The sequence below is a fragment of the Aplysia californica genome, unplaced genomic scaffold (genome assembly GCF_000002075.1).
Source record: "Aplysia californica isolate F4 #8 unplaced genomic scaffold, AplCal3.0 scaffold00286, whole genome shotgun sequence".
Classification (NCBI taxonomy): Eukaryota; Metazoa; Mollusca; class Gastropoda; order Aplysiida; family Aplysiidae; genus Aplysia; species Aplysia californica.
The window spans coordinates 166,740-179,144 of record NW_004797556.1 but is presented as its reverse complement, the minus strand read 5'-3'; the positions used below and the strand labels follow the sequence as shown (position 1 = coordinate 179,144).

The following is a 12,405-nucleotide window of genomic DNA, read 5'->3' as shown; positions in this document are numbered from 1 at the left end:
GAAGAAGAAGAAGAAGAAGAAGAAGAAGAAGAAGAAGAAGAAGAAGAAGAAGAAGAAGAAGAAGAAGAAGAAGAAGAAGAAGAAGAAGAAGAAAAAAAAAAGAAGAAGATAAGAAAGTTCTACAGGAAAAGTATCCAAATTGAAAAATGTTGAGATAAAGTTGCTCTTAACAAAACATAAAATTGATGAAAACGGCCTGAAAAGAAATGGAAAAGTGCATTGAATTCTTCATTAACAAATCCCCAAGGAATCAATGTAGCCTTAATTTTTAAAAGATATTCAGGTAGCCTAAAAAATTGTAAGACACAAAATGTATACATTGAGAACTCAGTTTCAGTTTCAATTGATTACCGCGGTAAGACAGATTTTGGTCACACTGTGTGGTCCACAGCTCCCACAGCAAACCAAAATACATATATGAGTCAGCGTGGTGGAATCAGGCTCTCGTCAAAATAATCAAAGTGAAGAGACTGGCATTTTTTCGCACGGTTGTGAATTTTTATCAAATTTTTGTTTTTCGGCTCAACACCTTTCATGCCCAATAAATAACTCATTTCTGTGAGGATTTTTCTGAAAAACGATTAAAAGCACCAAAAAATGTAAACTTTCACTTACCACGGACTCTTAAGCTAAGGAAATAACTAATCTTTGGCGACCATTTTCTCAGTAATTTTACCTCTGAAAACAGGTGACCCCTACCTCCTTCTTTCGCAAATATCTCGACTTGTATTCAAGATAAATGGATATTTTTTCATCCAAATAAGGACAAATGAACAAGCTTTAAGATGATATCAATAACTCTACATGCCCAAAAATTGACGAGAGTCTGATTCCACCACGCTGCCTCACATATGTTGTATCATAGAGTCTAGTAAGTGTAGTGTTATCAAAGATTCTCTACTACAGTAGTCTCCACCGAAGATCCTGGTGCTCGGGAGCAAGGAAAATATGGGATCTTAGTCTTAGCCGACAAAGCCATGACCCATGAACTGACGTGACCCGTGAGTGGGTTTATGACATATGGTGAGAAAAGAGTGGTCAACCTCGATGACCAATCACAGTGGCATGAGGTATGCCATAATATTATACACTCATTATCCCATGGTGAGTCTCGAGATCTTGATCTACAATTATCCAGTTGCCCATCCTGTCCAAAAATTGTAGCTTTCCATCTCTGATTGAGTTCCCCCGCCCTTGTCGTTACGCACCATTACGTTGTGACCACACCAAGTAAAATTCAGGCTGTCTAGTAAATTCGGGAATAGAGAAAATCAGCCTTCAATGGTCAGGGAAGAGTTCACAGTTCGATGTGATCCTGCCAGGAGCGAACTTGTAGGCCCTACCCACCAAGCGAGTGAAGTAAATTTAGGAGGCGAGCTCAGATGCGAGTGCGATGCGTGGGGAAAACAAACGCATCGGTTAGTTCACACCTTGGTGTGATCCCGTCTGGGGCAAACATTGTTCCGTTTCATGGAGTTTTACAACGTTTGTGATCACATTCACGAGAGTGGCTGATTTTTTACACGACAGGCAGTTCTTTGATCTTAACTTTTAACTGTCGGTTGATCGGCTGTGCGTTTGTTCCGTAAATTATGATCAGAAATGCGGGATCTTACCCTTTGATTAAGCTTCAAAAGTACTCAAAATGTACCCAAAAAAAAATACTCAAAAGTACTTTATAAAAAGTACCTGAGTAGAGTAAAAGTACTGGTTCTCAAAAATGTACGGAGTACAGAAAAAATACCGAAAATTGTAACCTAAACACAAGTACCGAAGTACTTTTACTCCGTTACAACCAGCTCGGCCCAGATCTAACTTCCGCAATTCGAAGCGCTGTCGAAGTGTAAGAAAGGTGGTGAAGGGGTCTTGAATAAACGTAAGATTAAACTTTTGTAAAAAAATAACAAGGAAAATAATTCATGAAAACATATTTTTTTTTAAAAACATTAAAAAACAGTAAAACTATACTATTCACTTAGAGCGGAAAGCACGGCATTGTGGCGATACCTTAGGTCCTCCAGCAGCAAGCACGATATGCCATCTTGCACTTTATACACTGGTAGATATCTAGGTTACATGACATGTATCTAGTCTAATTTTGATTGCACCGCAGCGGTTAAAGTGGCAAAATGACGCCATAAGTTTTTCCCAAAAAAGTTCCGCTTGTACCGTATTTAATTATGTCACATGTGGGTATGCATGTTTTTCATGAATATTATTATTTTATGTAAAAGTAAAGCGGATAGAAGATTAATTGTAACACAGATTTGCGCAATAAAAATGTCATATTATTATTATAAGAGAATAATGTAATATTACAGGATGGGGGGGGGGGGGGGGGGGGGGATGTAAAAAAGTGTAAAGGTTGGGGGAGGGGGGGGGGGGCCAAAAAGTCTGAAAAAAGGCGTAAGATTATATATTTGAACGGCCTCAAACCACACTGCTCACACCTGCCCAACGTCAGCGAGTGTTTAAGGACCTGACCCATGTGTCAGGGGATAAACTGTTTTTGTACACCATGCAACCTCCATGCAGCTTTTTGGGGTAGACATTCACAGTATAACTTTTGATTTTGATCTAAAGAAACTTATGTCGGTTACTTTGATTGAAATGGGCATACCAATAATGCATTCCAAGTTCCTTATCATTTTTAGCTACACATTTCTTGCAACTTTTGTTTATTTTCCTTGAAACTTTTTGTAACTTTTACTATTTTCAAATGCAACTTTATCTGGGGACAAACACAGACTAACTGGCAGAAATTTAAAAGTATTGGATGCCATGATGGATGCCAAAAATAACCTCAGGCTCAAAGATGCCGTGGGCCATACCCTGGTTGAAAGACAAGGACTTGGAAGCGAAAGGACGCTGTGGTGGTCTACGGCACACAGTAAAGAATGCCGAGACATGGTGATCCAAGAAGTGAAGGAAACTGAAGACAAGAAGAAAGCGGTCCAACAAATCGCAGTAGGGCCAGCGGACAAATTGGACCGATGCCTTGCAAAGATCCCTTAACTGGAACGATGTGTGACACATGGCATCTTTGAGATTTAGCTTCATTATCAGAGCAACATATGACTTGCTGCCATCAAAAGCTAATCTCGTGAAGTGGGGCAAGGAAGAAGACCCCACTGCCAATTATGCCAGGAGGAACAAGAAGGCAGGTATACGTGGTGGAAAAACAGTGCAGAGAGTTTTTCCTTGCAGTCTTTTGCAGCCTGGAGACCAACACTGTCAGCGGAGTAGCTCCAGTTCAAATATTCTTCACAGCAGGGAAGAAAAATGGGTTGGAAGAAAGCAAGTGCCTTGCCTCTCAAGAAGTGAAAACCTTTTAGGATCTGCCAAGGATTGGGAACTAGCTGCAGATCTCCCAGAGATGTGGAACTATCCCCCTGTGATCAAGAGAACAGGTCTCAAACTAGATATTGTTCTCTGGTCATAAAATGATGCCAACATCTTCCTAATCGAGTTGCCTGTTCTATACGAAAGTAGGATAGATGCACAATATCAATCCAAGCTGTCAAAAATATAAAGATCTCTCAAACCAACTTCAAGAAAAGGCTACAGCTCTTAGGGTATGCCAGTAGAAGTGGGTGCACAAGTGTTTGTTGCAACCTCAACATAGTTCAACATTCACACTGCTAAGACAACTAGGCTTCATATGCCAGAAAAGAAAGTCAGCCATCAGACTCATTTCAGAAATGGCAGAGAAAGGTTCAAGCTGGACATAGTAAAACGGCTTGAACGCTGGACCGCTAAAAATGGAACAGAAAGATATGGACATTCCCAAAAAGTTCTAGAAGATTTATAAATAGCTTCACATTACTATTTCCACTGAAAGCTCTACGGCCTTGCGCAAACATTCACTGACTGAAGAATTGGAGATAGCCCAAAACCGCTAAGGTTCGACCCTTGACCAGTGCCAAGACTTTAAAAAAACAGCAGGAGAGCAACTGGGAGTCGTGACCCGAGTGTGGCCCGGCCCCCTCAGAGTGTCAGGTAGTTAGGGCCAAAACACTTGCTGAAAGTGATTCTTTCTCTGAAGATCTGCAGTCTGTTAACCCCACTAGTTTTCTTCTACTTCCCTTTACGGCAAACAAACTTAAGTCTTCTCCATGTAATTGCAAAGAGCCTAACGCTTACACAACAGACACAAGTCCCATCACATTTCTATCGAAGACTTTATAAAGTGCTTTAGACTACCTTCTTCCCTCTATAAAAATATATTTTTTCATTTGAAGAAATAAAATGTCAATTCAAAGACAAACAACTTTTATTTTAAAAATACACTATGCACTAAGGGTGGATATATATTGGATCTATAATGCTCAAAGAAGTACCTTGCCCAAGTTTAACATAGAGACCTCCATTCTGTAAGCAACCAGCAAGTATTCTCTCTGCAGAGCGTTTGTGACAAGCTTTCAGCAATTCAGCATACTCGTCACTTTCTTCATCAACATTGTACAGAGTCCACTTGTAGTCCGCAGATAGGGCAAGTCCAATGTGTAATGATCTGCAGTAAATGTGATAATATAAACTGTAAGACATAACACTTGATTCATTATTTCTCCACCTTTCAAAGCGAGTCGCATTGTAAAATTTTGCGTTTAGTAGCCAAGAACATCCATCTAAAATAAATAACTCAGACTGTTGCAAACAGAAAATTCCAGACAGCATGACATCTGTATTCTCTATGGGTACACATTTTTAGCCACTGACTTGGCAGACCACAATAATATCCCATAATTATATTGAAGACAAATGTTACAATTTATTCTGAAGTAACATGTTAATAACCCAAGTTTCAAATATAAAATGACACTGAAAGACAGTGCATATTTCAGATCCACATGATGGACATACAACCCATGGCATATGAGAACAATTTGATAAGCAACATTGTGGAATCTAGAGACAGACGAAGCAAGAAAGGGTCCTTTTCTCTTACATTGTCAGAAAGTCAATTACTTGCCAAGTCTGAAAAGTTCTAGTAGCCTACCATATATATATACACACACACATCTGAAAAAAAATCTCAAATCCTTTATTTGCCTTACATTTAATAAGATGCTGCTAAATTCAGCCTCATCATGGAATATTTTGGCACAGGGAGCAACTGAATTAAATTTAAAAGTCTTTAAATCTAACACAGTAAAAAGAAGAGAATACTACTGACTATGCCAGGACTAAAATTCCAATAAAATCTTACAAAATAAATGCAAAGGGGTGGAATAAAGTTAAGAGGGGGTGAAATTTAAGTTGTGCAGTTATCAAATTATCAAATGAAGTATAACATCGACTATCATATATCTCCTTATTATGTAGAGACATGTCATAATTATAATTCATTCACACCTCAATCACTAGAGTACCGTGCTTAACATTCAACACAGAGACAAAAAAAGCATGAGACAGGAGAACTCACATCTTTCAGTAACAAAAGTGCTTACCTCATAAATCTCCGTACACCCCCAGCAAATACTGTTATCTTTCTTTGGTCCCGGGAATCCAACATTAAGTAAGAGACAGCCCCACAAACTGAAACAAGACCTAAAACAGCAGCTGTCGTCGATAATTTCCCAAACCTTTGAGGTTTTCTTGGTGTTAATGATGAGAAATGACTTTTTACTGTACAAAAGGTGGTATGCTTGGCAGCATTACGAGGTCTGCATAGTGAGAGCACAGGCTGCCACATATGTCTAAAATTTGAGTACACGATCATCACTGAATGATTCCCCGTTACTGATGATAGTCCTGAATTCCTCTTGTAACTTTCCGAGATTTTTTAAAGTATGAAAAATAAATACACTTCAAATCTTTCAACAACATTGAGACCATAAAGTCGCAAATTCCACGATGCAAAGTCTATGTTGATAGGTAACACCACTCCAATTGCAGAGAACCAGTTAGCAAAAAGATGTATGCTGAAAAATCAAAGAAACCAAAACAAACATGAGTAAATTAAGAAACCACTTATTGAATCACAATAGGTACTGGTGTATATTTGAGAACAGTCTACAATGTATTTGTGGGGTATCGAGGTGAAATCAGGCGCTCATCAAAATATTGAAATCGAACAAACCAACATTTTTCAATCGGTTTGGCAATTTCTATTGAATTTTTATTATGCACAGCACCTTTTGTGTCCTTCTGAGTGTACTTTACTGAAAAACATTCATTAAAGGCACACAGAAAGCACATTTTCAGTTTCCATGGACTCTCAAACTATGGAAGCCACCAAACTTTGTTACCCATTTTCTTGCTAATTTTACCTAAATGAAACCAGTGAGCCTCACCTCCTTCAATCACAAATATCTTAACTTCTATTCAAAATATGGGCACTTTTTTCATAGAAAGCAAGGCAAATAAACTATATAATATCTTTAAGATGATACCAGCAACTCCATATGCCCAAATATTGACGAGCGCATGATTCCACCGCATCATAACACATTTTAAGAAAATTATCATTTTTATGAATTTACGTTTGGTTTCAAATATGTAGAATCCAGGCCTACTTACACTTTCTGTATGATGACGAACTCTCGCAAATAACCAACAAAACTCGAGAACGGAAACTGCTCGGAGAAATAGAGTTCAAGTTTATTATTCTGAGAAATAGTCACTTCGACAAGTAATAGATCTAGCAGTAACAGCACTTGTTATGTAAACAAACGTCAAATGGGAAGGCAATATCCAAACAAAGTGTATACAGACCCGCTAACCAGGAACAAAGTCATGAAGTATACAGACCCTGTAGCGGAAATCTTTTGTGATTTCGGAAAGTTTCAGCGCCCAGACCCAGTAGAGTGTGTGTGTGTGTGCGTGTGTAAATCTATGATTGATGTCTTTCTGTCTAGATGATCTAGATCTAAACCTAAGCCATAGATCTAGAAGAACCTGGATCTAGATCTACCCTGAGCCAAGATCAAGAGGGTGCTGATCATCGCTTGGGCATTCTTCGGTCAGCGTGACCGCGCTAGAAGTTTAGAAAATCGTATTTTGTATCCAGAATTGAACGCTAATTAACGCATTAATATTGACTGAAAGACATCACTGCATGAGGGAATCAAAAGTTTCGAGTCTTTTTCAAGATATTTCAAAAACAAAGTGAATCAGTATTGGTCGGTTTAGTTGTAACAGATAGTGCAAGATGGTCTGTCTGATTCCCGTTAACGTTTCTATTATGACATAACGAGTGCCCATAATAAGAAAACTGAGCATCAGAATTAGTTAATCTTTGAGGGACATTATGAACGTAATACTTAAGGGTATCTACTCACCAAATTTCACTGCTAACGCAGTTTCTGTAACCTCAAAATGTTTGATATATGCATCACTTTCCCATAAATATCCACACATTTCCCTCACTTAACTCCACATGAATTATTAGGCTCTATATGTTTTATTATTATATATACACACATGTCCTGAATCATTGTGTCTGCATGTTGTACATCTATGTTTTGGTCACTGACTGGGACAACAGACTGAGGGTTGGTGTGACAATTCAGACTTTACTGTGCGCGGGTCGTTTTTTTTGTGTTTTGAGTGCTGAGAGCACGGGTATGTACTTTGTGTGGTTGTGTCTGTCTCAGAAATGTTGGTGTTAGGACTAGCTCGGTTTGTGTATGTTTCTTGACTACTGTAGTGAGACTGGGGGTTACGTTGCTTTACTGTGGCACAGCCAAGAGAGAGCAGTTTTTTTTCTGTTCACAGACTGAGCACGTCTTTGCATCACAGTCTTCACTGTAAGCACACCAATTGTGTTGACTGTTGTCAAAAAAGTCTCTTCTTGTTTGTAGGGACACTGCATTATTTCGACGTTTAGCATCATAGAATGTTTTACAGCATTTCAAACACATAAATTTGGAGCATTTGACACTAGTGTCATCTTTGATATTCCATCAAAACACAAAGAAGAGATCACAGGCTATTTCCTAACACAAATACGGCTTTTTAAAGGATTTTCTCTGCTTCCTTGTAATGTTAAGTCTTCCGCACACTCTACACAGACTGTTTAAGACGGATACATGACTTTCAGGTGTGTGCTCCATTTTAAGGTCTTTGTTGCATACGGCAATAACGTTAGTAAATTTGCGGGCCCAACATAATAATCCGATGTAACTGAACAACCACAACTGCGGTAGTACTGAAATTTACACACTTAAAACAGGATTTGTTAATGAACACGCACATAGTACTAAAAAAAATAAAATTCAAAGCACCGTTTTGTCGCTATAAATGATTATTTATCCTCAATTTGAAATAAGAAAAGAGAAATTACACATGCAGCAAACAGACACGTGTAGAACACCTGGTATAAAACATAGAAGACTGGGACTTTCTTTAAGAGGAGGAGAAATGGTGTTGCTAAAGTCTATAAATTAATACTACTAGGTGGGTCCAATGGCACCACTGCAATTGAGATAGTAAATGAGACGATTTTATCAAGAACGCATCCCAGTTTATAATGGTGCAATGAGGTCAAATGACCCCAATAAAAAAAGGTTAACAGTCAGGTACCGGGCGGGGTGATTAATTACCGCCGGACATCGGCAACTGAGGTGCAACTAAAAGGCAGGATTTCGGCAGATTTCGTGCGCCGTGCCTCCCAGTATTACCGGAAATTACCCAAAAAGGATCAGGGCTGAGGTTACTGGGGCTAATACAGTGGAATCCTGTTATAACGAGAGTGAGGGGACCGGTGCGAAATGTCCGTTATAGCAGGATTCTCGTTACAAGGGATCCAGTAATAAATTCAAGGGACATAGTAAAGTAGGTCTAATCTATGATTTGGCGTTCTGTTTATTCCTTTTTGTATTTCCCCCGATGATGATTTGTTCAACATGATCTCAAGGTCTTACTTGATCAAAAATCTAATCAGGTTTCTTTCTCTAGCACTAGTAATGTTGACAAATCGGCCTTGGCGATCAGAAAGAAGGGGCTCTGGCTCTAGGTTAACTCGCCCCCAGTGTTGTCCCCCACCCAACCACACCTTGTGGTGCGTTGCGTCTGCTCGCGCACGTCATACATTCACTACATCCATCTATCACAGCATTGTGACCTCTCCGTCCTGCACCAGAGAAGTGAGAGGCACAGTATGTCTAGATAATCTAGACTGGGCTGGCCTATCACGCGAAGCATTCTGCTTGTGTCTGCGCATGCCACACCCTCCCCACTCATTCGCTCCGGCCTTCATTGTTGGTTCGCGTACGCTCTCCCATTCCTTGTTTCGCTGGATCACCGACAACTTTCTCAACTGGCAAGGTTTTATAATAATGTTTAATTGGTCTGTGCGCTGTGCACAGCAGCAGCAATATTCCGTTATAAACGACTCGCGTGACAGTCTGATTGCGTAATAGCAGTATTTTATTTACAAAGATAAAGAAGGAAAAAAAAACGGGGCTTTAGAACAGTGTCTTTATAACAGACTTATCATTGTTTCAGGACTCGTTATAAATGGACTCCACTGTACTCCACAGTATCGTGTTGGCATCCAAATAGACATACATCTAGAATCTAGATCTAGTCACAGTCACGGTTGTCAAATTGGAGCCAAATCCCAGAAATTTGGCTCATTTGGATCGCGTCTGGCCCGGAGAATTTCATTTGGCCCTCTGGCTTTTTTTTTTGGCTCCAAACTCAAAATGTTGAAGAAGAAGGGGACAGAAGAGGCAAGAAAAAAAAAGAAAAAGAAAGAATAAAAGATGAAAATAATGAAAGTGAAGAAAAGAGCTTGGGTTGCTTAAAACTAGTTAACATGATGACGCCCTCGCCCATTTGGTTTGAATAATTTACAACCCTTCCGTCGTGCAAGAGCATTAACTTTAATATTAGTCTCGTGCTCGTGTCTCATGTTTACGTTCACATTCTCTGTTCCTTGAACCATAAAATAATGTATTGAGTGCAGAGAGGCCTGCTATCGTTAAGTGCCATCCTTAACAACGAATGGTCCCACATCCCACTCAGTGTCGGTAGTGAGTATTTTTATTTTACTGGAGAGGCGAAAAATGTTTAATTTTACATTATTTCATTATTCTCACGACGGGGGGGGGGGGGGGGGGGGGGAATAGCAAGACATGGGTTATTCTCAATTCTCGCCCGGGGTGAGAATAAAATAAAATAAAGATGGCCCAAATGATTTCCCCTACCCGGTCTGTACTGTATACTTCGTGACTTTGTTAACTTTGTAATTGTTCCCGGCTACCGGGACTGTACACTCCCATTTCCAAAGCGAAGTGGCTAGCCGTACTTAGATCTAGGTTTGGCCTTATCGACTCAAACCTGTGGAGTACACAGGTCTCATTAGATCTGTAAAGTTACCTGGAGGTCGGTCCGATGAGTCGGGTCTGTCAGGGGGCCCCCGTCCAAGATAAGTGTTGCCTCGTCGTGGTCCTGAGTCCGACTGAATATCTCAGTGAGTCTCTCAGAAGATTTCCACATATTTCCCGCCGGACCCTTGACGTCATCCAAGGGCGTGCCACTCCCTTAATTATCTTGTCCCCACAGTAAAGATAAGAGTCATGTCCCTTGACATCACATCCCCCTCACAAGCAATTTCAAGAACAATTCAAAATGCTAAACGCATCAACCTGAAACTGAAACTATAACTCTGAAACCTTATATACACTGTACACAGCAGAAACTTCGCCTACAAGTCGAGTCTCTGTGGCGTCCCGACTTCGTTATGTAGTCAGACGTAGTGGAAGTATCATGAAGGGTTGTGTCTGACTCTAGTGACTCCACTGGTAATTCTGGCTGATGGTGAGGCAACATAGAAGACTCTCTGGGGATCACGAGATGGTTACTGTCATCGCCTTCCGTCCTCAGCCGGATCTGGTGACGATTACGAACCTTCAAGCCATTGTCCGTTTTCAAGAGGTATGTTCTGTCTCTCGATCTGTCTACAACCGTAGCCTTGGCATCCCTTGGGGTTTTAACCCAAACTGGCTGTCCTTTTGACAAGTCTGACATGGGCTTGGCGCAATGTCTTCGATCGTAATCCTGTTTCTGCCTCTGCCTAAAAGCTGCGTCAATCTTCCTGAACACATGCCTTTCTCCCCCCTTTGGGACCAATTTTTCTGGGAAAATAGGCGCTCTTGTCCTGATTTTCCTACCCATTAGAAGTTCTGCTGGGCTCTGTCCTTGCTGTAAAGGAGTGGAGCGGTAGTTCATGAGAGCCAAGTAAGGATCATCAGACTTACTCAGTAACATTTTGATAGTTTTGACGGCTCTTTCAGCTTCTCCATTACTCTGAGGATGTAGAGGGCTGCTTCTCAGGTGCGTTAAACCATAGTACTGTGAGAACTTTGGAAACTTGTGTGCAACGAACTGGAATCCTTTGTCTGAGACGACGATTTCAGGAACTCCATATCTAGCAAAAATTGACTTGCAATGTTCTACGACATTTGAAGCAGTAGGCTGTCTTAGATGAGCTATCTCAATCCACCTCGAGTAAGTCTACTATTAGGAGATATGTGTGACCTTTCCACACAAAAAGATCCATACCCACCCTTTGCCAAGGGTAGTCTGGAGTGACTGTCGGCTTCAATGGTTCTGGGCTGACCTTTCTTTCTTTTTCACAGTCTGGACAGTTTGTAACCAACGTTTCGATTTGCTGTGACAGTCCAGGCCACCATACACGGCTTCGAGCCAGCACTCTGCACTCGACTTGTCCCCTGGTGTCCTTCGTGAAGACGTTTCAAAATATCCTGTCTTAATATTGTGGGAATAACAATTCGGCACTGGTATAGTAGCAGACCTTGTTCCACAGTCAGCTCGTCTCTCGACGTCCGATATGGCTTCATAACTGGATTGACTTTGGTTGTCGCTGGCCATGAAGACTGACAGTATTCTTTTAATTTCTTACAGATTTTGTCTGCATCTTGCTGCTCTCTAATTTCTTGTCACTTGCTGGGAATCCTTCCAGGACAGATCTGACGTGTAGCTCACACTCTTCTTCCATTTGATGATCTTCTTTACTTGGCACTCCCACGGAGCTCTTGACAATGCATCGATGTTACCAAATTCTTTCCTGGTACATGGACACGGTTGTAGGAAAACCTCATCATTCTCATCCTAAATCTCTGAATGCGAGGGGTCAATTCGTCCAGATGCTTTGTTTTCATCAGTTGAAGAAGTGGTTTTTGATCTGTTTCAACCGCAACAGAAAACGGTTTTGCTTCCTGATCCAGTGTGATCTTGTAGGGTTTGTTTATCTTTCCTAACCCCATAAATAACTCTGGATATTCCGAAGGTATACCTTGTTTCTTCACCTCGTTCAACTCTCTCGAAGAGTTTCAAAGCTTCTATAGCTGGTCTACCTTACAAAGGCTCATTTAGGTTTGTGACGACATACAAATCCTGTTCTGAAGATGTATTCCTGGTAGCCAATGTAGCCCT

At 40.5% G+C, this 12,405-nt stretch overlaps 2 protein-coding genes across 3 annotated transcripts in view; both read right to left on the bottom strand.

Annotated features, from left to right (window-relative positions):
* LOC101860748 (uncharacterized aarF domain-containing protein kinase 5) overlaps positions 1-12,405 on the bottom strand; it is a 63,387-nt gene that overhangs the window by 49,448 nt on the left and 1,534 nt on the right. For both annotated transcript variants that reach the window (XM_005101507.3, XM_005101508.3), the window contains exons 2-3: positions 5,451-5,924; positions 4,341-4,513 (exon numbers count right to left, since the gene is read on the bottom strand). In XM_005101507.3, the coding sequence (XP_005101564.1) occupies positions 4,341-4,513; positions 5,451-5,722 (445 nt within the window). In that variant the 5' untranslated portion in view covers positions 5,723-5,924. The remainder of the gene's footprint in view (positions 1-4,340; positions 4,514-5,450; positions 5,925-12,405) is intronic.
* Positions 10,624-11,217, bottom strand: LOC106012190. Its single transcript, XM_013084334.1, has one exon. The coding sequence runs from the start codon at positions 11,215-11,217 to the stop codon at positions 10,624-10,626; it is 594 nt and encodes a 197-aa protein (XP_012939788.1).

Coding starts and splice junctions, on each gene's coding strand:
- LOC106012190 (XM_013084334.1), bottom strand. CDS start 11,217: ATGTTACTGAGTAAGTCTGATGATCCTTACTTGGCTCTCATGAACTAC.